General features: G+C 42.2%; 1 protein-coding gene across 1 annotated transcript in view; it reads right to left on the bottom strand.

Moving 5' to 3' along the window:
- Positions 1-26,314, bottom strand: part of LOC109913006 — a 194,196-nt gene that overhangs the window by 157,003 nt on the left and 10,879 nt on the right. The window contains exons 7-28 of the mRNA XM_048609619.1: positions 24,371-24,561; positions 23,722-23,809; positions 22,650-22,767; positions 21,921-22,099; positions 21,161-21,307; positions 20,620-20,747; positions 18,640-18,773; positions 18,001-18,095; positions 14,951-15,110; positions 11,837-11,856; positions 11,538-11,559; positions 11,418-11,445; positions 11,072-11,153; positions 9,683-9,850; positions 6,949-7,160; positions 5,646-5,740; positions 5,349-5,476; positions 4,108-4,260; positions 2,974-3,173; positions 1,231-1,319; positions 650-783; positions 76-200 (exon numbers count right to left, since the gene is read on the bottom strand). Of these exons, the coding sequence (XP_048465576.1) occupies positions 76-200; positions 650-783; positions 1,231-1,319; positions 2,974-3,173; positions 4,108-4,260; positions 5,349-5,476; positions 5,646-5,740; positions 6,949-7,160; positions 9,683-9,850; positions 11,072-11,153; positions 11,418-11,445; positions 11,538-11,559; positions 11,837-11,856; positions 14,951-15,110; positions 18,001-18,095; positions 18,640-18,773; positions 20,620-20,747; positions 21,161-21,307; positions 21,921-22,099; positions 22,650-22,767; positions 23,722-23,809; positions 24,371-24,561 (2,696 nt within the window). The remainder of the gene's footprint in view (positions 1-75; positions 201-649; positions 784-1,230; positions 1,320-2,973; positions 3,174-4,107; positions 4,261-5,348; positions 5,477-5,645; positions 5,741-6,948; positions 7,161-9,682; positions 9,851-11,071; positions 11,154-11,417; positions 11,446-11,537; positions 11,560-11,836; positions 11,857-14,950; positions 15,111-18,000; positions 18,096-18,639; positions 18,774-20,619; positions 20,748-21,160; positions 21,308-21,920; positions 22,100-22,649; positions 22,768-23,721; positions 23,810-24,370; positions 24,562-26,314) is intronic.

The raw sequence follows: 26,314 nt of genomic DNA, 5'->3' as shown, positions 1-26,314 counted from the left end.
TTGGTTTCGCATCTAGGGAATATTTACTCAACTTTCCCACCAATATTGGGAAAATAAGAACAATCTAAGATATACCTTGAAACATTGACATTCGGGTTGTTAGCAAGCAGCAACTGGAGGTAGAACTTTGAAACTTCAGTGGATAGTGTCAGATTTTCCAGAAGTGCCAGGTTTTCAGGGTCGACCAAAAATTCTTGAAGCTGCGCAAAGATTGGAAGATATTTGACCGTTAGCCCCAGTGATTCAGTGCTTTTCAACATTTTAAACAATGAAAAGTTCTGGTTTGTGACGCTACAACACAGAATCTCTGTGAATACAACAAATGCCCACAGTGTCATCAGTCCCACATTCCCAATTGAAAAGCCGGCAGGCATCAAAATTCACTTTCGGATGAATCATAAATTGACAATTAATTTCTTACGTGGCATGATTTCCCTACCCATAATCTCAAAAAGGCTGATTGGTTATCCTCAGTATTAAGCTCGGCTTAAATGTGGAATTACATCTGTTGGAAGCAAACTCCTAAATTACTAGTATTTCGGAATGTATAGGTCATGTTAGTGTAACTGGATCTTTGAGAAAAGGCCTGCTTCCCAGAGAACCCAATCAGGCACTATTTCAACCTTAAAAGTAAGAAGGTGAGACATACCTGTGTTTCATTATCAAAGAAAGATTGAAGATCGCTCAGGGAAATTTGATTCATATACAATCCCAGATACTGAGCAAACCAAGCAGTGGAGTTCAGGACTGGATCATTCACATCGTAGCATTTGGGTTTGGGACCTGTTACGTAGAAAAACTCCACATCAACTCCGAGTAAATGGAGAGCTATATTTTTGAAAATATGCTACAAATTCTACACCAGTACGGCGGCCAATAGGGATTATCAGCTTTGTCCCCCAGAATTAATGTAAAGTTGAAAAGAACCTTTCCTCCCTCTTTATTTTAATGACTCTAACTGGGGTATGGGTCCACAGCTGTCTACAGCCTCATACCACTCTGTCGTTTATCATGTATAAACCCAAACAGGGCACATTGGTGGCTATTTTAAGCTGCAGAGGAAACCCTTACCCCTCCTCACAATTCACCACCTCAGGTGTAGGTCTCAGTAAAATTCTCTGGATACTAATAATCTGCATGAACCCTGGCTGAGCTTTCAGTTCCTTTGAATCAGACAAATAACAATATTCTTATTTCAAAGAGATTTAACCAACAGTATGTTTATGTCACCTTGCTGTAGGTAAGCTTTGATGCCATTGTAGATTTCCTTCTGTTTGTTTGAGGTCAAACTCCTGTAACGAGCACTCAGAGTTCGCACACTAAGGGGGAAATGCAAAAACATTTTAAATCTCATCTTCAGATTGAGTTCAATTCGACAAACAGTAATTTTATAACAATGTATTGGAAATGAAGGCATCGTAACTGTGCAACAAAAACACGCAGCAACCTACAATCCTTGTGAATTAACTGTAAGGTAAAGCAAACTTTGTTTAAACCAGCACCTCATGAACAGGCACGCTCGAGAAACCGACAAGAATTAGTAGCCTGAAGTACCAGAAGTTTACTGTATTATCACGATCTCCATGATGTCTGAGTAGTCAGTTGAGGGTGTGAGTGAGAAGGCTGTCTGCCGGTTAGTTTTATTTAAGGCAAAGTTGTATTCCCCTTCCCCATCCCCCATTTCTGAAGAAGGGTCCCGACCCGAAACGTCAGCTTTCCTGCTCCTCTGATGCTGCCTGACCTGCTGTGTTCCTCCAGCTCCACACTGTGTTATCTCAGATTCCAGCATGGCAGTTCTTACTATCTCTTATTATTTAAGTGATTTATTCTGTAAATAAACTATAACAGTTATATGTTTACTCCCTGCATTACATTTCTATTACACCATGTGTGTTTTTACACTATGTGGCCCTCTTGATCAACTGGAATATTCAATCAATTGGCACTCTCCTGGTCCCATAGGTGGTGGTTAATGAAAAGTTTGCTCTATGTTGAATGTCATTCTTTGTACACTCTAATCTATTACATGAAATATAGAGATTAAAGACAGATTTGATGCAAGCCTTTTGAATTTTGTCATGCTGGAATTATGAGTGTTGCTATAACGCAGCTTTAAGCTCAGTAATAAAGTGGTAGTTAACTGTCCAGAAGTCATGTTGTATAATTTAAAGCCTGCTTTTTGAACTGTTACAACTGATGTCTTAGACGCTGGTGCTTAATCTGACAAAATGAAGACAAAAAGATAAAAAAGAATTCTGGTGTGCTCATGTATATGGCTGTGTGTGTGTGTGTGTGTGTGTGTGTGTGTGTGTGTGTGTGTGTGTGAGAGAGAGAGAGAGACACAGAGAGAAAGAGAGAGAGAGATGTGGTGCTGGACAAGGTGCAACAGGGTTTCAGAGAGATTGCTAATCCAACTATCCATCTGAGACATCATGTCATTTTAATTTTCCCCACTGCCCTCACTCCTTACGGTACGTGTCCTACCATAGGGGCCAAATGAGCATCAATGTAAGCTCAAAGACCATGCTTTCTCATCCAACTGTGCACATCACAGTCTTCTGGACTCAACACGGAGTTAAAAAATTTACACCATAGTCTCTGGTCCATTTTTGTTTTGTGGCTTTCTACTGGTTTGGTATTTTCTCACATTCTTTCTACATTAATTTTATTCCGAGCCATACTTCAGTTCCGATGAAGGGGCACACAGCTGAAACTCTGTTTCTCTCTACACATCTGCCCACAACTGCCAGCACTTTATGCTTTCATCTCCTATCCCCTTCCTGTGTTGGTTAGAGATGATGTCCACAATAGCAACAGGAAAAGAGATATTCTTGGTCATGTCATTAATGCCATTTCATCTGGCACAGTCTGGTGACACGATGAGCTCACTAATCCTGCAGAACAATTTACACTGGGCATGATGGGAATCTCTTTCTCTCAGCATATACTCAGAATGGATGTGACTGAACTTACATTTTTCTGTAGGAAAGGCACCCGACTCTCAATGTGTTGTTGGAAAACAAGAGGCGGGTGGTGATAAATGGGAGGTATGGAGATAATCTGACATTAAGCCATGCATTCTTCTCTGTGTCATTAAGTACAGGAAGGCTGTTGATGAACTGAGGCCACAGACCCTCTATGATGGCCACTCGATTCGCAGCTGGCAGATTGTCCTGCAAAAGGGAAAAGGAAATAAAACTGAATGTTGTAAACACACCAGGACACCACATATTTCCTCAACTGCAGTGTGATTCTACCATTAGATCCATTCATGAAGATTACATTTCCTGAAGTGGAAATTAAGATTGAGCATTCCTTACAACCAGAATTACACTTTACAGGAAAGAAAGGTGCTGCATTCTGATTCCAAAATTAAACTGACAGTACGTCTATTCACCACACTCTGTGGTCATGAAATCCATTGAATTATGAACCTTGGACAGAAGTAATTGCTCTTCATTTCGGTTTTCAGATTGCTACTTGTTATCCGAAAACTATGATCTTTCATTTCAGGTTGCTCCCCAAGAGGAAATATCCTCTCTTTTCAATTTCCTTTCGTATCAGATATACCTCAATTAGATCTCCTCTCATCCTTCTAAACTCGAGAGGGTACAGATAGAAATTACTCCCCTTTTCTTCATAAGCCATACCCCATATAACTAGAATCAATCTCCGGAACCTTCTCTGAACTGCCTCCAGTGCAAATACTTCCCTATTCAAATAAGAGAAGGACAATTGCATGCAACACACTCAGTCAGGATCCATTAGTTCCTTCCACAATTGCAGCAACACTTCCCGACTTCCAGACACTATTTCTTACGCTATTCCTTTCACAATGAATACAAACATTCGATTTGCTTTCCTTATCACCTGCTGGAACTGTTTACCAGTTTTCTGCAATTCATGTATGAGGACACCCAGAATCCTCTACAATGAAGCACCTGGAAGTTTCTCTCCATTTAAATGATCAGTTGTGTTTCTGTTCCTTTGACCAAAATGGATAACCTCACACTTTATCCATGTTCAATTCCACCTGCCACCTTTGGCCGATTCACCGAACCTGTCCATATCCACGCGTATATTTCTTATTCCTTTACTGCAACTTACTTGGGTTTGTCGATTAAATTCATCGACGAAGGTAGCCAGGTTCTGAATGGGTTGGATATGGAGTAAGACTGCAGTCAGTATATTGTTGTCATTAATGAAGCCAGGCCTGCTCAGTGCACCAGCCAAATCGCTGGGATCAGTGACATCCAGCACCTGAAAAAAAAATAAAAACAATTCATAGTTTCATTTAGGGAACCAGGAGCAGATTTTACTCAAGGACTGAATGCACAAATCAAATCAAATTAAGCTTGCAAAATGTTATGGAAAACCATGACTTTGGAAACTCATTTCCTAAATGTCCATAGTCTCTCCACCATCTACATGGGACAAGTGAGGATTCTGTTGGAATACTCTTCATTTTCCCACATGGGTGTGATGGGAGTGAAGTTAGAATTTGGGTAACTTGCCTGATGAAGCAAGTTATAAACTCAAGGAGGGGTTCCAGGATTCTATCCAAGGGATGGAGATATAATTCTTACTTAGAATAGCGTGGGACATCAAAGGGAACCTTTGTGTGTTGTACTTCTGTGGAACTGCAGTCCTTGTCCTTTCAGGTGGTACAGCTGGTGGGTTAGAAAGGCCTATGTGAGTTGCTGCAGTGGATATTGGAGACGATATACACTGCTGTCACTCTGCATTGTGGAGGGAGCAACTGTTTAAGGTGGCAGAAGGTCTCAGCCAACTGGGCTGCTTTCAACTCTTTGTGTCGAGCTTCTTGGGGCTCCAAGGCCCTAGAAACAGGGCCCTCCTGTGGACTCTGACAGGTGACACGCAGCTGTCTTCACAATTTTAATGAGATCGGCACATGGTGTGTCAAACCATTCTCAGCTGTCACACCTTATAGAACATTCCAGTCCATTTCACTGATTTACCACATCTAAACTCTTTGCTTTTTCATAAACTTAATATGCTATCTAAAAATTCCCGAGGGATGCTTGACCGCCAAGATGGGTAACTGAGGTCCCGAATACCAAAGTCTTACACCAATTCCTCTCAGGCTTCAAACAAAGCAAAGACCCACACTCTGACTCTCCAAGTAAATGGGATTAGTGTAGATTGTTATATGTTGGTTGGCATAGGCATGGTGGGCCGAAGGGTCTGCTTCTATGCTGTGTCATTCTATGACTCTAAACTTGAGGGTCATTGTAGCCGCTACTGGCATGTCAGGTAAACAACACTGACCAGGAAACACAGAGATCCATCCACACCCCACCTCAGAACAGAAATCATTTTGCTTTTACCTCAGCAACACGATTGGAAGGGAGCAGAGAAAATGCTTCTGACAGAGTCAGTAACTCGCCAAATCTTTGGAAGTTGACATCCACGTACAGAACAAAACTGTTGTTTTCATAACAGCGAAGTGGGAATTCTGGGAGCAAGAAAAAACAGATTTGCAAATGTAAATGTCAACTTCTGATCAATTATAACCATGTCAAACTTGAATTACAAAGCAGGAGAATGCTCCTTGTGTTATTTAGCACCAGACAGCTGGGATCAACACCTCATTTATTGTTCCGTTTGTTCACAACTTGATTTACCTGAAGCGTTGAGGTAACCAAGGATCCAAATTCTCAGCACAGTCTCTCGTGTTCCACGTGGCATATCGCTGAATCCGTTGCTCAGGCCTTTGGTGCTAAATGAATAAACATTTACAATAATTAACAGTGGGACGTTAAATCTATGACCAGCATCAAACCGTCAAGAGAACAATGTTAGGATTCTTCCCCAACAATAGTCAATGCTCTGGTCTACTCTCAGTCAGTCAAAGCTCTTTCCGATGTCTACCTCATTGAAATGAACCTTTTATAATGATGACGACCAAAACAAGTTGATAAATGTCTTGTGTTACTTGGTCACTCTTTCCTCTTTTTCCTCATTAAATGACTGCCTCTTTCTTCAGATGGTCTGACCCCGACGGCAGTACAATTCATCATAGAATCAGAGAAACCCTGCAGCATGGAAGCAGGCCATTTGGCCCACTGAGTGCACACTGATCCTCTGAAGAGCATCCCACCCATACCCACCTGCCTACCCTGTCCCTGTAAACCTGCATTTCCCATGGCCAATCCACCTAACCTGCACATATTTGGACTGCGACATGAGGAGAATGTGGGAACTCCACACAGACAGTTGCCTGAGGGTGGGATCGAACCCAGGTCCATGGTACTGTGAGGCAGCAGTGTTAACCACTGAGCCACCGTGCCTCAATCATCAGCTGTTTTCTCAGACCTCAGGCGACTGACAAAGTCTTTACAGCAGAAGCATTTCAATGGGACGATCTCTAAAGACCTTTTTTATTCACTTGTTGGACATGGGTGCTGCTCGCTAACCTTGAATTGATTGGTTGCGAGTCTATTTCAGAGGATAGTTGAGAGACAGCCTCATTGCTGTCCCTCTGGAGTCACATGTCGGCCAGGCCAGGTGAGGATGGCAGATTTCCTTCCCTCAAGAACATTAACGAGCCACATCTGCTTTTGCAACATTTAACAATGGTTTCATGTTCATCAGCAGATTCTTAATTCCAGATACTGAAGTATCCAAATGTGAGCTACATCTCATGTCAGGCACAAACTCTCATTTGCTGGCCATTTAACATGCAGTATCTTTTCAATTATAAGTATGAAAGGCATGAGTTTCTATCTAGCTACAGTGAAACATTGCCAGGGCTCATCCCTTGGTACAGAATTGACCACGGCACTTGCAATTCCCTGACTCCTTGTTGGGTTCCTTTAAATCCCATGTGCCTGCTTGCTGTTAATAATTGAATAGATTTGCTATGGGTCAATGTTACAATTACATATGAGGTAATAAACTATTGTAAATGGAGAAGGATACACTCACACAGCTTGGTAACCATCACAGGTTATGTTCCTCATCAGAAGGCGGTAGAGAACTGACTGAGAAATGCCAGCAATGAAAGGCCTGAATCTCTCCTGGAACCATTTCCTCAGGAAATCTGGGTCGGTTAAATTTTCATTGGTCTTCACAATTTCCCACAGAGCATTCACGAACGTGATCTTTGTCATCAAAGGAATCGATGATGTGTTCAGGGTCTGAAACAAGCAATGACATCTGTTTGAACTCAGTGAGCAAGAAGATGGCTTCCAACATTGCAGGGACGTTCCAACAGCCTCAAAGCCCAGAAGCTACTTCTTACAGTCAGCAATTCATGGTGTGGGGAAGGTCAATGCCTCGATGATAATTATGGGGCTTGGTAGCTGTTAACAGCTCACAGATGGACCCACACCAATGAACAAGCAAGCACATAGCAACAGATCTACGCCTTCCAGTGGGATAAAATTGGCATCTCCTTGGATTTTTTTTTTTTTCTTTATTCATTCACTGGACAAGGGTGTCACTGGTTAGGCAGCATTTATCGCCTATCCCTAATTGCCCAGAAGGCAGTGAAGAGTCAACCACATTGCTGTGGGTCTGGAGTCACATGGAGGCCAAACCAGGTAAGGATGGCAGTTTCCTTCCCTAAAGGACATCAGTGAACCAGATGGGTTTTTCCTGACAATCAACAATGGACTCAGTTATCATTAGATTATTAATTCCAGATATTTATTGAATTCAAATTCCACCATCTGCCGTGGCAGGATTTGAACCAAGGTCCCCAGAATAACAAGGTCTCTGGATTAACAGTCCAGCGATAATACCACAAAGCCATCGCCTCCTCTCTTTCTTTTCCCAAGACAGAAAATGACGAGCATAAAAATTAAGGGAGGGCCCTCATTGTAGTGATCGTAACAAGGTCAGCCAGCTGCACCTCACTCAATATGTGTTCCCGGATTGGACCAGATTAACTGCCACAATCAGAGAACCCTGGCTGACATAAAAGGATGAATGTCAGGGATATTGGGACTCTAAATGCCTGACTCAGTGAGGGGCAGTGCGATTGTCCAAGGCTATGCATTTGTAAATAAAGGGTGATTGGTGATTGCATGCCAGCCTCTGAAGCGTTATTTCACTTGTGGTGCAGTGATACCATCCCTACCTCTGAGACAGGAGGCCTGGGTTCAAGGCTCACCTACTCCACAGCTAAATCACAACATCTTGGATTAGAAAATACCTAAAATTAACAAATCTACATTAAAGCTGAGAAGGCTCAGAATCCATTGGGGTTCCCATTATACCCTCAGTACATTGGCATTAATGACATGGGTATGAAGTGGGCTGTGGTCCTGCAATTGCAATTTAGGGCTCAAGCAGAAAATTAGCAAGTAGGACCTCTGCGGTTACTCTGGGTGCCGTGTACAAGCAAATACAAAAACAGGAAAATGAGAATGTTCAGCTGGAGAGATGGTGCAGGAGGAAAGGCTTTAGGTTCCTGGGACACTGCGACTATCTCTGGAAGAGATGGCACTGACATTAGCCAGACTTGCGACTGGGTTCCTTGTGGGACAGTTGTTGAAGCTATTGGACGTGTTTTAAACCCAAAAGCAGTATGGGAACCAGTAGAGAATACTATAGGTAATACAAGGATGCATGAAATGCTGAAAGATGCAGATAGAACTAAGATAGAAATGAATAAGTCAAGAGGCAGCATGGTGGCTGCGTGGTTAGCGCTGCTGCTTCACAGTGCCAGGGACCCGGGTTTGATTCCAGCCTTGGATGACTGTGTGGAGTTTGCACATTCTCCCCACGTCTGCGTGGTTTCCTTCCACAGTCCAAAGATGTGCAGGTAAGGTGGATTGGCCATGCTAAATTGCCCACAGTGTTCAGGGATGTGTAGATTAGGTGGGTTATAGAGGGATGGGTCTGGGTGGGATGCTCTGAGGGTTGGTGTGTACTTGTTGGGCCGAAGGGCCTGTTTCCACACTGTTGGGTTCTACGATCTATGACTCGATGAGGTGGAATTGCAGAAAGGGAGCGAATAAGCAAGTCCATAATCAGGTTCACACTGCATGTATGAGGATGGATGGATGGAATATAGTTAACAGAACTGGGGAGCAACGGGCACGGAATACCGCTTGGGAACAGAATGTTGCAGCAATAACACAGTGGCACAAAGAAGGGGAGGTCTGTGTGTTAAATATGTGAAGTACCAACGTGTTCAGGAAAGATTTGAATGGAAAAAGAAATAGGTAGCGGGATGACATTTTTGATTTAGGACAGCATTGCAACAGTGGAGAAAAAGGACATTACAGAAGGTTCAGGGACAGAATGATTTGGCATTTTATGGTCTTTCTCTGTTTTCAGAGTAAAAGCAGACCAGAAACACAGGCCAGCAAGCAAAACCCAAACTCTTAATGAATCCAATGTCAGTGCAGGCTGCATGTCACTCCAATCAGGAAGAATTAAAATTGCAGCTTTCACAGGAGTCAAACAAATAGCAAACACTGTATTGAATAGAGGTGTAATGAGTTATGTACAAACAAAATCTGTAATAAAAAAGGAAAACTCTGCTCTGAAATTCAGCACTCCTAAAGAAGATTCATACTGGACTCAAAACGTTAACTCTGTTTCTCTCTCCACAGATGCTGCCAGACCTGCTGAGCTTTCCCAGCATTTTCTGTTTTTACTGGAACTAGTTATGCTTCTTTGCACTTAAAGTGAGTTAAAAAGTAATTACCTTGTTGTTGAAGATGTCCAGTGCCTCATTCAAAGTGCTTCTGTTAAGTTTCTGAACAAACGTGGTCAGTGCCAGTTCATCTGACCTGTTCAGAGCCTTTGGACCAACAAAACACTGAAATATACTTGTCAAGGCATCACTGCTTAAACCTGAACGCAGGAGATCAGTCTGCAAAGAAATACATTAAAAATATAGTTTGTATTCATTTTATTTATAAAATGACTAATGTATTCCATAACACCAAAATTTATTTTCATATCAAGGCTTCAACAAGAGGAAAAGTTCAAAGCATTTCACAAGAAGCACATTAAAGCATTTTGAACACCAAGCACTTAAGGAGATCGTAGGTCAGATGATCAAGAACTTGATCAAAGAGCTGAGTTTTAACAAGTGCTTTAAATGTTGGAAAGCACACAAGGGAGGTGAATTGATGCAGGGAGTGTATTTCAGTGCTTGGCATGTAGGTAACTTAAAACAGTGGCCATTAATTGTCAACCAGTTAATATCTGGGATGCAAATCGAGCCAGATTAGAGGGGAATAGCTTGCTTGAAGGAGTTTATGCAGACAGGGAGAGGCAAGAGAATAGATGAATTTGAAAACAAGGGTGAGAATTTTGAATTGAGACACTGCTTGAGGGGAAGCCAATATACTTCAGCAAGCAAAACAGTCATTGGCTATGGGGATTGTTGTGAGATAAGGAAAGATTTTTAGATGACAGCAAATTTACCAAGTGTAGAAGGTGGGAGACGAGCCAGGAGTGTATTGGAATAATCATGTCAAGAGATACACATAGCCTCCACAATAACTACACTGATTTATCCAGTCAAACAAGCTGAGGTACGGACAGAAACAGATAACTTTATGCAGGTTCAACTTGTGATGGCAGGACATGAATGAAGTCAGAAGCTCATCTCACTGTTGAATATGACACTGAGGCTGTGAACAGACAGCCTTAATCTCAGATTATTGCAAGGGAGAGGGATGGATTTGATAATTAATGAATAGAGTTTGAAACACAGGCCAAAATCAATGGCTGCTGGCTTTCCAATATTCAAATGGAACATCCATCGGCACTAAATGTTGGATCAACAGCCTGATCATTTAACCAGAGTGGAGGTGTGAAGTGAGGAGGTGCCAATATAGAACTGGGTGCCATCATGGGACATGTGAGCAAACAGTGTGGTGCTTTTAGATGACATCACAAAGGAGCAACCAATGAGGAACCTTCCACTGGCAATCAACTCATTCAATTCAACAAGTGATTAATACAATCACAGGCCCAACAAAACTCAGTCTTTGGTGGGAAAAATTCTACAATTCATTACTGTGTCTGAATGTAAACTACCACAGACATTTCTGGGTGAAATATGAAACATTACTGAGCTTACCCGAGCACATGCGTAGTCTTTAATGTTGAAATTGCACAGTTGGGTCTTGTTAACACTAAGCAGCAAATTATTCAAAGTAGAACTGCAGGGAAACAAAAACACCTCCTCTTAGGGCACCCAATAAATTCAGACACAAAGAACAAAACAACTTTGTTTGCACATTCAGCTATGCCACATTATTTGAAACTTATCAAACTTGTGATTTAACTTTTCACATTGACTCAAAGTCATTCACACACAGTGCACTGGGTTGTTGCCGTGACAACTGCAGGCACCAATCAGCAAGATGAGCAGGTTACTACAACATGGTCTGACTGGAGGAAAGGTATTCTCCGTAACTTCTCACCTGTTCACGGCTCGGCACAGCGTTGTTTCTGTTTGAAAAGTGGAAAAGATATTTTAATATGTAGGACTGATCTCAGCAAGAATTACTGATGAAATCAAACAATGTAGGAGAGGCACTCACCATTAACTGTCGCATTAACAGGCTAAGGGGGACAAAGCACATGTTACTTTTATACTGAGCCAGCTTAAATTTATATTATGAATGTTGCATTCAAACTATGCACATATGTTAAATACCATTTTAGCTGTTAAAAATAATTTAAATCATTAGTCATAATTAATAATACACAAGTTTAAAAGCAACAACTGTACAATTTAAATCACAGCAATTCAGCCAAAATACTGGCTTTACAGACACATGGTCCAGAAACTGGATTGAAGATTGACCCATTTGAAGACAAATTGTTGAGTCTTCCTTACCCTATCAGTCGGTCGGGGTTCTGAAAATAAAACAATATGATTCACGTTAAATACTGCTCCTAATCATGCACCACGATTATTAAACTGACATCATTTTGTTCAATTGTACGACAGATTAAGATGGCCTACAACTGAACGTACAACTCATCTTGGGGAAAATGGAATCTGTGAAATGTCACATTTCCTTTGGTAGGCTTACTTCTTGCCGGAAAACAATGTACTCATAATTTTACATTAGACACGTATCATATTGCAGAATTAATGGGCCTGAGAGTAAATGCTAGCCCCATAAACACATGGATACCTGAAATTACATGAGGCTCCACTTTCCTGCTTTATCCCCAGAACGCCGGATTCCCTTACTCTTTAGAAATATGTCTACTTCAGCCTTGAATGTATTGAACAACCAACTCTAAACAGTACTCTGTGGTAATGAATTCCACAGATCCATTACCCTCTGAAAGAAGAAATTCCTCCGTATCTTTCTGTTACATGGGTGATCCCTTACTGTGAGATTACGCCCTTTGGTCAGAAACTCTCCCACAATGGGAAACAAACTCCTTTATAATATACCTTTTATAAGAGACTCTGACATTTTGAAACGACAGATGTTAAGCTAATTGGACAATAGATCTTTAGAACATAGAACATTACAGCGCAGTACAGGCCCTTCGGCCCTCGATGTTGCGCCGACCTGTGAAAACCAATCTGAAGCCCATCTAACCTAAACTATTCCATTATCATCCATATGTTTATCCAATGACCATTTAAATGCCCTTAAAGTGGGCAAGTCTACTATTTTTGCAGGCAGGGCATTCCACGCCCTTACTACTCTCTGAGTAAAGAACCTACCTCTGACATCTGTCCTATATCTATCACCCCTCAATTTAAAGCTATGTCCCCTCGTGCTAGCCATCACCATCCGAGGAAAAAGGCTCCCACTGTCCACCCTATCTAATCCTCTGATGATCTTGTATGTCTCTATCAAGTCACCTCTTAACCTTCTTCTCTCTAACGAAAACAGCCTCAAAACCCTCAGCCTTTCCTCATAAGACCTTCCCTCCATACCAGGCAACATCCTGGTAAATCTCCTCTGCACCCTTTCCAATGCTTCCACATCCTTCCTATAATGCGGTGACCAGAACTGTACGCAATACTCCAAGTGCGGCCGCACCAGAGTTTTGTACAGCTGCAACATGACCTCATGGCTCCGAAACTCAATCCTTCTAACAATAAAACCTAACATACTGTACGCCTTCTTAACAATGCTATCAACCTGGGTGGCAACTTTCAGTGATCTATGCACATGGACACCGAGATCTTTCTGCTCATCCACACTACCAAGAATCTTACCATTCGCCCAGTACTTTGTCTGCTTCCCTTTTAGAATAAGGATATGAAGCAGCTTGGAAGCTTTCCGATTCCCTGAATCTCTAGATTCTAAAGTTCCTTGTTAAAATAACTACCATTGTATTCACCTCCTTTGTAACTACATCCTTCAAAATGATGGGGTGCAACCTGTCAGGTCAAAGAGAATAATTGGTCTCCACTCCGACTGGCTTCTCAAGTACTTTTGCTCTCGTTATAGTTATTTGGTTTAACTCCTCCCCACCTTTACAAGTCTTCATTATTTAGTCTTTGTGGAATGCTATTAGTATCCTCTACCGTCACGACTTTTGCAAAGTCCTGATTCAGTTGCTCTGCCATTTCCTGGATCCCCATCATATTTTTTGAGATTGGCTTATTTTCACTGTGGCCACTCACTTCCTTTTTATTTACTTAAAGAAGCTCTTACCGGCTGATTGCATATTCCTTGCGAGTGCCCTCAGTTTACTTTATTCTCATTTTCTTCATTTTTGTCTTTGAAAACTTTTCACTCACCTTTGCCATATTGCATCTATTTTTTGCGCAATTTGATTCTATCCTTAACTTTCTTGGCTAACCATAGTTGGCTTATCCCCTTCCAAGAATCCTCCTTCCTTACTGAGATATGTCTCCATTGAATCATCTTCTATTTTCTGAAATGTTTGCCATTGTCCCTCAATTATCTTTGCTTCTTAAACTTCTTTCTCAGCCGCTCCTCTGCCCTTAATTCTCTGTAATTACCCTTATTTAATTTAGTACACATGTCTGACCCAAGCTTCTCCCACTCATACTAAATGTGAAATTCTACCGTGTTATGGTGTCTGTTCCCTCCGAGATCATTTATCGAACCTGCCTCATTACACATCACCATCCCCAACAAAGCCTGATCCCTCATTTGATCCACAATATATTGAGTCAGGAAACTATCCTGAATCTACCTTCTGAACTCTTCTTCATGGCAACCTTTCTCAATATTATTTTCACAATCTACATGGAGATTAAGGTCATACATTGTTAATGTGCTGCCTTTTCAATGGCCTCATTATCTCATGACTTATTCCTGGCCTACAGAATGGACACTGTTACAGAATCTATAGATGACTCTCGGCAGTACCTTCTTCTCTTGTCATTTCTTACCTCCAGACGGGTTCTACATCTTCTGATCCAAGATCATTTCTTGCTGTCGTACTGATTTTGTCTTGTGTTAACAAAGCTACCCTTACCTGTCCTTTCGAAATGTCATATAGACCTGAATATTCAATTCCCAGTTGACGACTTCCTTTAATGATGTCTCTGTAATGGCTGTGAGATCATACTCCTTAACCTCCATTTATAACATTAATTCATTTATTTTGTTGCTGTTTTTGACCTTTTGTCCCTCCTTTGACCCTATTCGTTATGCTTTTCTTATGCTTGGATATCCTGCCCCTCTGTCACTCAGTACAATTATGTGATAATTAATGTGTTCATTTATACATAATAGTGATAAATCATAAGAGCTAATGCTTAGCTAACAACTTTGTGAAAGTATTGCAGAGGCTGTCATGTGCACAGCAAAACGCTCCTGATATTTGTGCAAGGTCCTGACTTGATTGTCAAGTGGATCAAGGGGAAAACGCGGGAGAATAGGGTTGAGAAACTTATCAGCCATGATTGAATGGGGGAGTAGACTCGATGGGCTGAATGGCCGAATTTCTGCTCCTACGTCTTATGGTCTTATCGTCTTATGGGCTTCAGTGAAGCCGTTACCTGATGAATTATCGGGAATTCCTCCAGTCAATCCCAGTCTCCTCACTTCAGACTCGGTGTGTGAGGCCACCCAGACGACCACTACAGTTTCATTCACTCCACGCTGAAGATCCCGAAGGTAAATTCCAAGCAGGTTCATCAAATCCTGGGAAGTCAGTTTCTGAGATAGAAATAACATATTTTGTTTAAACACTTCTCAGATTTCACATTTCAACAGCATCTTGCCCTTGACAAACCTGGGAATGTGAAACTGAGACAGAGCGTGGTACTGGGTTTGACCAAGGATATCGTGGCATTCATTTAGACCCCTTAATGATGATAATTCACAGAAACTATAAATGTTATGTACATCTATCTGAGCGATATTCTATTTCACAGTTAATAATACATAGCTGTTTTTCCTCTTCAGTGTGCCTGGTGGAGCAGAATAAAACTGGAGATAATCTTTACATGCTTCTTTATCAGCAGATGTCCACAGAGAATCACATAACAAATACCTGCTAAACTCCCACCCTACTTCCAGTCTGTTCCTATTCCAAAAAAGAAACTCTTGTTAATGCCTCCCACCTTCACCAAATAAACACAAACTCACGATCAACTTCCAATTCCCACAACATATGATTGGGATGTGAACCCAATATATTCTGAGACATATACATTTGGCCATGTCACCAAGCTGGTTCAATTTAATATTTGTTGCGACTAGAGGAGGATGGAAGTAGGAAACAGAATTGCGTGTACCTACAACATCTGTTGTCACATGTACTTAGGAGCTTACATCCAAAATGTAACCGCGGACAAAGTATTTCAATAATTTTAACTAAAGAAATCACAGTAAACAGATCAGGGCATTCAATCTGTATTGACTTCAGAGCAGAAGAATCAAGTAAAATCAGGGAAACATGTGTGGAGATTGCATGTTGTCCCTGTGTCTGCGTGGATTTCTGCTGGATGTTTCAGTTTGATCGCACAATCCACAGCTGTGCAGCTTAAGTGAATTGGCCATGCTAAATTACCCCATAGTGTCCAGGGATGTACAGGTGAGGTGGGTTGACCATAGTAAATGCCAGTTTATGGGGATACTGTGGGGGCTGCGTCTGGGTGGGATGCTCTTTGGAAGGTTGGCACAGACGCGATGGGCCGGATGGCCTCATTCCACATCGTACGGATTCGATGATTCTCTGATTCTAACCAGTCAACTCAGCAGAAGCGTGTGGAGCTTCCACGCCAGGAGGGCTTGAACATCAGTTCTAAAGTTGTTCCAAATGAGAAGTCGGACACCATCAGAAGTGTAAATGATTTAGCTGTAGACGGTGGTTTGTGTTAAGATCTTTCAAAATGTCTTCTACAGACATTACTTTGTTTTAAGGCATTTGAAAAAGGGTCGCTTGAAAGGCTGATCCAGAAGATGAGATCCCAGGAGGTTAAGGGTAGAGTATTGGCTTAGACAGAGAATTGGCTGGGTGACAGAAAGCAGAGGATCAGGACAAATGGGGCCTTCTGAGGAAGGGTCACCAGACCTGAAATATTAAGTCTGTTTCTCTCTGCAACTGCTGCCAGACCTGCTGAGCTTTTCCAGCAATTTTTGGTTTTGTTTCAGGATAAATGGCTCCTTCCCTGGATGGCGAACTATAACTAGTGGGGCTCAATTCTCGGATCTCAACTATTTACAATCTATATCAATGATCTGTAAGCGGGTACAGAGTGTCACATAGCAAAGTTCGCAGATGATACTAAAATAAGTGGGAAAACAGGTAGTGAAGAGGAGATAAATGCTTTACAGATGGATATTGATACGTAAGGGGAATGAACCAGAAAAAATAAAAGGGCAAGTCATTATTTCAATGGGAAACAGAGTCAAAGTGCATCAGTGCAGGGGGAGCTGGGCGTCGTTGTGTATCAAACGCAGAAAGTGGGTATGCAGGTGCAATATTTAATGAGAAAGGCAAATGGAATCCTGGCATTTATTGCTAAAGGACTGGATTATAAAAGTAAACAACTGTTGTTACTTTTATGTAAGGCATTGGTGAGACCATACCGAGAGTATTGGGTCCGGTTTTGGTCTCCTTACTTGAGGAAGGATGTGGTGAAACTGGAATCTGTTCAGAGGAGATTCACAGGATTGATTCCAGGGATGAAAGGGCTGTTGTATGAGGAGCAGTTAAATAGCTTGGGCTTGTACTCACTCGGGTTCAGAAGAATAAGGGGGTATCTGAATGAGGTGTATAAAATGCTAAAAGGGGATTGATAAGGGGGACGTTGAACAGATGTTCCCCATTGTGGGGCCGTCTCGAACAAGAAGTCATAGATACAGAGTGAGAGGAGGTAGGTTCAAAACTGAGATGAAGAGAAACTACTTCCCTCAGAGGCTTGTGAATCTGTGGAACTCACTGCCCCAGGGTGCACTGGAGGCAGAATCAATCAACAGATTCAAGAAGGGAAGAGATACATTTTCCATTTTTACTTGCTTGTTAGGATTTAATTACAATGTAGGGGCGGCACGGTGGCTCAGTGGTTAGCACTGCAGCCTCACAGCGCCAGGGACCTGGGTTCGATTCCAGCCTTACGCGACTGTCAGTGTGGAGTTTGCACATTCTCCTTGTATCTATGTGGGTTTCCTCCGGTTGCTCCGGTTTCCCCCCCACAGTCCAAAGATGTGCACGTTCAGTGGACTGGCTATGCTAAATTACCCTATCGTGTCCAGCGATGCACGGTTAGGTGTGTTAGCCATGGGAAGTGCAGAGCTACAGGAATAGGGGAGGAGGTGGGCTTGTGTGGGATGCTCCTCATAGACTCGGTTTGGACTCGTGGGGTTGAAGGGGTTTCTGTTCTATAACTATATTTGAAAACTGTCACTGCTGATGCTCATGGTCCTGGGTGTCAGCAAGCACAGCCAAAATTAATTACGTCCCAAGCCTACAGCAACAGAACCAATCAGCTGCATCATTTCTGGGTCAAAGCGCAGGAATGAAAACGAGATGTGATGAGACATAAAAATGAAAATGGAATCACTGCCATACTAATACATCATCGGAACATTATCATCATACCCTGACTTCTTCGGGATTCAACCCTCTGAAGGTATCAAAGTCCATGTTGATGCTGTTGTTAGCGAGGAACTTCAGATCATCAGCTGCAGCACCACCTGAAGACAGAGGGACATTTCTTAGTTGCACGGTCTCCAATGGCATATTACAGCATTGGGAGCAAATTTCCATGGACGGCCAATTGAGAAACGGGGAGAAAATCTAAAAAATATAGGAGCAGGACTTTTACACAATTGCTTGGGATAAGGCCCCAAAGGACAACTTGGATGTATTTCCAATGGGAACATATCTGATGCCCCTCTCCATGTTCATGTAGAAGTGTGGGACAGTTCATGGGATCCTTGATGATATCTCTGTTCATTTTATTCCAAGTATGTGCATTGTAATCGCAACTGATTCAAGATGTGGTCAACCCATCAAAGACATGTGAAATGAACTAGGTTAACGCATCTCAGAAGGTTAAACTACAGCCATATTTCAGCATAAACTTGGTTCCTTAAGTTCTGCCGATTTGAGCTCCTGAATTTCACTGTGTTTCTGTGCTGCCAACAGGAAGCGAAAGTGAACTCCAGATCAGACTGACAGAAAATCCACTCGTCAAACATCAGTGTTGATGAGATCCCCGTGAATCCTTTTACTCACCAATATAGGCCTTTATCAGCTGGAAATAGGGGATCGGGTCACTTTGCTGAGACCTCAATGCTGAGAACGCTAGTTGATAAAGCAAGTCTTTCTTTGACTGCGTGCACGTAGAAAGATCCAGTGATCCTGCATCCCTGTGGGAGAAAGGTTATAATGTCAGTTTTCTTTAGTGCCTCTGTATCTCCCACAGATAAGGAACTTGCAGTGCAATCCCAGCCCAAAGACTTACCCAATCATTTATCAGAATGTGGCACAGTGCCAGGTGTGCCAATTTGGAAATCACATCTTCTGACATTACTCAAGTGGCCTTGTGACACTGTGGAAGTGTCCTTACCTCTGAGCTAGTAGGCAGGGTTCAAATCCCATCTACATTGGAGTTGTGCAATAACACCTCAGAAATGGTTGATGAGAAAATATCTCCCACATAATTCACACTTGTACTGCAATATTAATTCAGCTACTCATGTTAGAAAGGACCTATGTATTAACCTAGTGAACAGTTGCTGTTGTAAGACAGAACCATGCCAATGTATGCCAGAAAGGGCGAATGACTTCACAAGGATAAGACAGTAAAGGTCAAATGGAGGACTACATCCACAAGAGGCCTTCTACTTCACCTTGGAAAAAGATTATAATTCGATGTAAAACACAACAAAAACAAATGCTTGAAGATTGGATAGTGAATATCGTCCATTCTGGTCAGTGACCTCCAAAGATTGTTGCCTTTCAGAATCAGTGGGACATACGATGAATAACTGCACTGCTCCAGAATCTTCTTGTAATTAAGTTGCCCGCGGTGGGAGAACAATACCGGATGGCAGTATTAAAGGGACATTACGCTGAGAGACCGCTGGATAACACAATAGATCTTCAGTCAATAATAGTCAGACACTATAATCTAACTTTCTATAATACACAGATTGAAATTGCAGATTAACAACTGCATGACTACAGCCACAACTTTATGTGGACTTCTTAGCATTTACATTTAATTAAATTCAAAAATTTTCCGTCAAATTGCTTCAAGCAATGACAATTAGCAACAGCAACGATTGGAAGCAGACATTTCATGATGGCAAGTCCCAAATACTCAGTTTTCATCTGAACTAACCTACTTGGAAGGAAGTATACAGCCATAAAACTAACGGAATATATCAATGTAAGTCCATCCAGGGCAATCATTGAGCTTGTGACAGAAGAAAATAGCAACCCCAGAGGATATATCCACAGATTTCTGAAGTTAGCAGCGTATCAAGTTGAGCTGGCCAAACAATGTCTCTGCATCAGCATCATAACAGCGAGCTGCTTATGCTCAATGTGTTCATATACAAGTTCGAGGTGACATCTAGAGTATGGTGAATAGTTCTTATCATTTCAGAAACAGAAACAAAGTAACTCCACTTGAGAAAAATTTACCTGGACAGGAGGAGTTTAACCAGGAGAACAACTTTAATAATCTTTGCTTGTACTGTTGCCTGCTTAGTTTGGAAAAGAGAATGCTGCGGGGTAATTTCATCGAGTTTGATACAATCATGAATTGCTGAGAGAGGACAAGCCTGTGTCTTTGAACACTGAAGTCAATAATTGGTAGATCTGAATTTAACATAATTGGTAGCAATATTATGGGAGACCTAACGACAAATGTTTTCATCCATGGGCAAGAACTCTAACAACCCACTGTTTGAAAGAGGCGTCACAATCAAAACACTCACTGCTTTCAGCAAATATCGGGATATGGTCTTCAAATGCATTGAACCCCAACACAGTCGATTAAGGGCAGGAAAAAGGGGTGAGGCTCAATAGGTCCATTTCAGCCAGCTTAGACATAATGAGCAAAATCACCTCCTGTGGAATATCAATTCCACTCTTCGCTTCACAGTTGCATTGCACCGAGTTCGATGATTAAACAATTTGCACACTCTCCAAACTGTTCACATTGCACTCATTAGGAAACGAGCAGAGAAAAGATCCAACACTCACGTCAAGTTTGAAATTGTCAACAGCTGCTGTTCATCCAAAGTGCATAAGCTGGCTCCCCCAATAGATTTCAAAGAAACTGCATTCAGGTCACCACCTAACTGGAGATATCTCCTCACAATGGATTTGATCTATTGAACGAGAAGTGAAGTTCAGAATACACAGTTATAACAGAGAACCCATAAATTTAAGATGTTGCCTTTCATTGTTCATTTATTCAAATTTAGAACAACCCTATATTCAAATAAAATTCCTGCAATTTTGTTCTGTTTAGATAACATTCCCATCGATAAATTTTGGTTTATACCACGAATCATCTTTCTCAAATCTCAGTTACTATATTTCACGATTCCCACAATTAAAGACTGCAATCAATTTGCAGCTATTGCAGAATCTTTTGTGCACATAAAAAACGACCTTGCTTCAAGAAAGACATTTGTCTTAAACACCGGTGAGAGTACATTCCGGTTATTTTTCATGAGCTCGTTATACTTTCTCTGCAGATAACAATAACTTAACAGGAATATTCTCCTGGTTTCAGTACCATTGTGTTGTCCAGCTGTTGCTTCATTAATGCAGAAAGTGTCTCAATTCGAGTGATATTCCAGCTGCTGACTTCTGTCACATTGAACACTGTTGATACGTTGCCCAAAAGTTGAATCTGGTTTTCAGGTAGTCCACTGGGATAAATCTGTTTCAAGAAATCAAAAAATAATCAAACGCTGTCAGAGTCTGAGAAGTTATTTCTAAATTCAAATCAGGATTCAGATTGCATTTCAGGTGAGAAATCTTCAGCAATGGATTGATTTCTACTTAATCTCCCAAAAACCTTGACCATGATGTTGCTGAAAGGCAGTGCAGTGCTGAAGGGCTGACTGGTCTAGTTCATTCCTATTTTCCAGACAATCTTCAGTGTTTCCACTGTTCAGGTTGAAAACAGTCGAGACTTCATAATGTCTCATTATTCCCTTTCCCTGTTCAAGCCTCACTATGGAGACAAGGTGGATGGAAACGTTCCTACAATACTATTTGAAGAACCGTACACAATCCTCATGGAGCCCAGGCCAACACACGTTTCTCTATTCATGACACAAAATAAAGTATGTGGCCTCTTATCTCTTTCCTATACATGATACTCAAGTGTGTGCAAACTAGTTGTTATGTTCCCTAACATTATCCCATCACAAGAGTTCAAAATGTTTGCACTTGCTTTGAAGCACTATGGAAATCTCTGAGGTGTGAACAGTACGGTACACATTAAGCCAAAAGGTTCCTTTGCCACAGTTTACATCACGGTCACATACCTTCAATAGTCTCTTTTTCAGAACTTCCAGCTGAGTAGGATTAAAGGCAAGAGCTCCCAGTTGGAGCACATTGTCTTTCAGCACACGGTCACCCAAACAGAGGTCTAACTGGGACGGGCCATAGATTGCAGGGGTCAGGTCATTAATGTCTTCTGCTGCGATTAAGCCCTCGGTGCAGTCTGGAAATACAAACCTCTATTAGATAGAACTTTGCAGTTTGTTGGTAATTTTGATCTCACAATATAACACAGAAATTAGCAGTCTCCTTTTCTCGAGAAATGCTGTTAGGAAGACATAACAACCATTACTGATCTGCAGTTGACAAAGACCAGTTGAGTATCTCTTGCTGGTGCATACAGTGGATGTAACTACTTTGCCGCTAGGAAAGAGATCAGTCAACAGACAGTTACATGGATGTACCCTCTAAAAATGCTGCATGAACCCATCTGTAGGCTAGTGTCAGCAACACACAAATTGCTGCTCCACCTTAATAAGTTCTTCACGACGGGTTTGGCTGGGTGTAAACTCCAAAGTGTAAAATGTCAATGATATTATATCCCACTGACTACCGCACAGTGAACAATCAGATGGATTGAAAAGTCTTTTGAAACTTCCTTTGCTATTTCATGCTCATGAACCAAAGCTGCGTCACCCTTTTAAAGACCAGACCTGCCCTCTTTTTGTTGATTTACAGATACATTTTATTTAATATTTATTTCAACGACATACTTGCTGTATTGTTTGATCTTCGCAGATTGAGCTGATTTATAAAGACCAGGATGTCATAAGGAGGTCTCGAACGTTTCGCTTTCTTTATAAATCTTGGAAGAGCTTCAAGAAGGACAACCTGCATTGGACAAATGGCAACACTGTAGAATTTCTTCAATAATTTCTTATTTGACACTTCCTGATTTGCCAACATGAGCCTTTTCAAGAAAACATTCTTCAATGATGAAGACACTTGCCTGAACACATCAGTGTTTTAATGAGTGAATGATAGCTGCAGGATAAGGGGAAGGTTCTAACATGATGCACGAACCGCACTCTCTAAAATCCCAAATTAAATTGAATTTTCCATTGCTAAGCGCTTTAGCAAAAGAAATCTCCAGGGGGACAAGCAGCTCCACTCAGAGGCGAAAATGAGCTTCTCCAAATTTCACAGATTCAACGATAACAAAACCAGGTGAATGACAGGTGTTTTATCCTCGCGGGTGGGATTTCAAGACTAGGGGCATATTGATAAGGTGAAAGGAGAAAGATTTAAAAAAGACATGAGGGGCAATTATTTTACACAGAGTGGTTGATGTGTGAAAAGAACTACCAGAGAAAGTGGTGGATGCAGGTACAGTCACAACGTTTAAAAGACATCTGGATCAGTGCATCAATAAGCAATGGTTGTTAGAATATGGGCCAAGTGCAGACAGGTGGGAATAGTTTAGTTTGGGATTGTGGTCAGCATGGACTGGTTGGACTGAAGGATCTGTTTCTGTGCTGTAGGGCTCTATGACTGTATAACCACATGATAATTCAGTGACAAACCATCCCGGGTCTTCAGGCACATTAATAAAGGCAGCACAGACATTATAGTGGATTCAAACAGTTCTCATAGATCTACAGGGCCAACGTTTTGAGTCGATAAAGAGTGATTATATGTGTAATTAACCTGGGGTTTGATCACTTTGTGCTTCACAAGAAAATGCTTTAAATGTAGAGTCTTTTATGTTGCAACTAAACAATTCTGCTTGGCTATTGTCTCACAAACTTAAGTATCTGAATCAACCTTCAACCAAATCAACCATACCCTGTTAACTAGAGTCCATGTGTCAGTCAATGTCAAAGGAAGATTTCCGAGATCTTGGATTGTCGATGATGACCATGATGAAGGAACACTGCAGATAAAAAGGAACTGAGTTTAAGAATAAGGTGCAGAGCTGGATGAACACAGCAGGCCAAGCAGCATTAGAGGAGCAGGAAGGCTGACGTTTCGGGCCTAGACCCTTCTTCTACTATCTCTGAGTTTAAGAACACATTACTGACAGTGCGGGGAAAAAAGACGCACTTGAACAAAAGAAGAGCAAGGATTATCTTGCTCGCCTTCTGTCGTCCTCACAGTCTCTAGACAAATCCATAATGAAACTGTTGGCTAAATATATTATTGAAACAGACCCAGATTAGAGTTCATTCAAGTTCCATTCTACAAATCACTTGGAACCACAGTAACAGTCACCTGATCTTCCAAAGTGTGCCTGTATGTCTAATGTTAGAAGGTAACAGGTTTCATCCCAGGTCTGTTACGAATGCAATTCACCTGCTTTCACTTGTGTGTACGTGGGGTTTCTTCCAAAGACAGTATGTACATTCCTCTTGGAAATTCACAGCATTACATGTAGCATGAAATTGAGGAACTCGGGTGTAATGTGTATGGAATTATGTGAACATTTCACACGCACCCATATCTGCTGGCTCCATTCTTAAGGCGACTTTCAATGGCTCTCTTCTGATCCTCTCTGTATGACCGACATGTTTTCAATGCGTCCAAGATGGAAAAATCAGATTCAGCGATGATGGATCCCTCGAGGTCACACACCAATTTACCCAGGATTGTCACACTCTCCTTCGTCAGATTCCTGCCAGAAATTCTCTGCACATTTGGGAACAACAGCAATTTCAGTTTTGCCACAACATCACCAACAAGTAACATTCAGTTCATCTTGAAGACCACAAAAGCTGATGAAAAGAGCACAATCATAATTTTTGTAACATTACCAGGGATTGATTTTCCTTTGAATATGGGGTTCTCTATTTGCAGACATTGTAACTGCACCAGAATGAACACACACTATACTGACAGTGATGAACAGTGAAGTATTCATACTATCCATAACTGAGACTGAACAACTCAGATATAAAACTCAGTGAGCTGTTGCAGAATTATGAGAAAGTCGCCTATATTGACTGGAGATCATGTGTTATTTTACTCCAAAAATTTCTTAGATACTGTCGCTGATGTGGTCTCATCATTGGTCTTTAGCAGATAAATGACTGTAATTCTCATAGAGTAGCACCAAGTGTCAGCATGGATTATGTGCCCATTCCCTGAAGACTAAATCTCTCAGCTTTCCAGAACGTGGGCTAAGGCTCACAAGTTACTAGTAGTTCATTGTTAAATTGATATGTGTTTTCTATCATGATGGTGTTGTTCACTTCCACATCCAGCATACTGTTTCTACAGCTGCTCAAGTGAGTCTCATTGTTAGTAGGAACTGCAGATGCTGGAGAATCCGAGACAACAAGGTGCAGGGCTGGATGAACACAGCAGGCCAAGCAGCATCATAGGAGCAGAGAGGCTGACGTTTCGGGCCTAGACCCTTCATCAGAAAAGGGTTTTTTTTTTTTTTGTTGTTGAGTGTGAGGACGAGTTCGGCTAAGCGGATGAGGGTGTCAGTGGAGGGGGACTGGTCGGGCCTGCGGGACAGGAAGAAGCGGAGGGCCTTAAGGCCATCTGCATGGGGAATGCAGGTGTAGAGGGACTGGACGTCCATGGTAAAGATGAGGTGTTGGGGACCGGGGAATTGGAAGTTCTGGAGGAGGTGGAGGGCGTGGGTGGTGTCACGGACATAGGTAGGGAGTTCCTGGACCAAGGGGGAGAAAATGGAGTCGAGATAGTTGGAGATCAGTTCGGTGGGGCAGGAGCAGGCGGAGACAATGGGTCGACCAGGGCATTCAGGTTTGTGGATTTTGGGAAGGAGATAGAAGCGGGCAGTGCGAGGTTGGGGAACGATGAGGTTGGAGGCCGTGGGTGGGAGGTCACCTGAGGTGATGAGGTTGTGGATGGTTTGCGAGATGATGGTTTGGTGCTCAGGGGTGGGGTCTTGATCAAGGGGGCGGTAGGAGGAGGTGTCGGAGAGTTGGCGTCCGGCCTCGGCGATGTAGAGGTCAGTGCACCATACTACAACTGCACCTCCCTTGTCCGCGGGTTTTATGGTGAGGTTGGGATTGGAGCGGAGGGAGCGGAGGGCTGCACGTTCTGCGGGGGAGAGGTTGGAGTGGGTGAGAGGGGTGGAGAGGTTGAGGCGATTGATGTCTCGACGGCAGTTGGAGATGAAGAGGTCGAGGGAGGGTAGGAGGCCTTGGGGTGGTGTCCAGGAGGAGGGGGTGTGTTGGAAGCGGGAGAAGGGGTCAGTAGAGGGAGGGTTAGGTTCACGGTCAGAGAAGCAAGCGTGGAGGCGGAGGCGGCGGAAAAACTGCTCTATGTCCAAGCGTGAGCGATATTCGTTGATCTGTGGGTGAAGGGGGACAAAGGTGAGCCCTTTACTGAGGACTGACCATTCGTCCTCAGTAAGGGGGAGGTCTGGGGGGATGGTGAAGACTCGGCAGGGCTGGGTGCTGCTGTC

The sequence above is a fragment of the Rhincodon typus genome, chromosome 21, assembly GCF_021869965.1.
Source record: "Rhincodon typus isolate 14 chromosome 21, sRhiTyp1.1, whole genome shotgun sequence".
Lineage (NCBI taxonomy): Eukaryota > Metazoa > Chordata > Chondrichthyes > Orectolobiformes > Rhincodontidae > Rhincodon > Rhincodon typus.
Note: the sequence above shows the minus strand (reverse complement) of the source record. Positions and strands in the feature narration are given on the sequence as shown.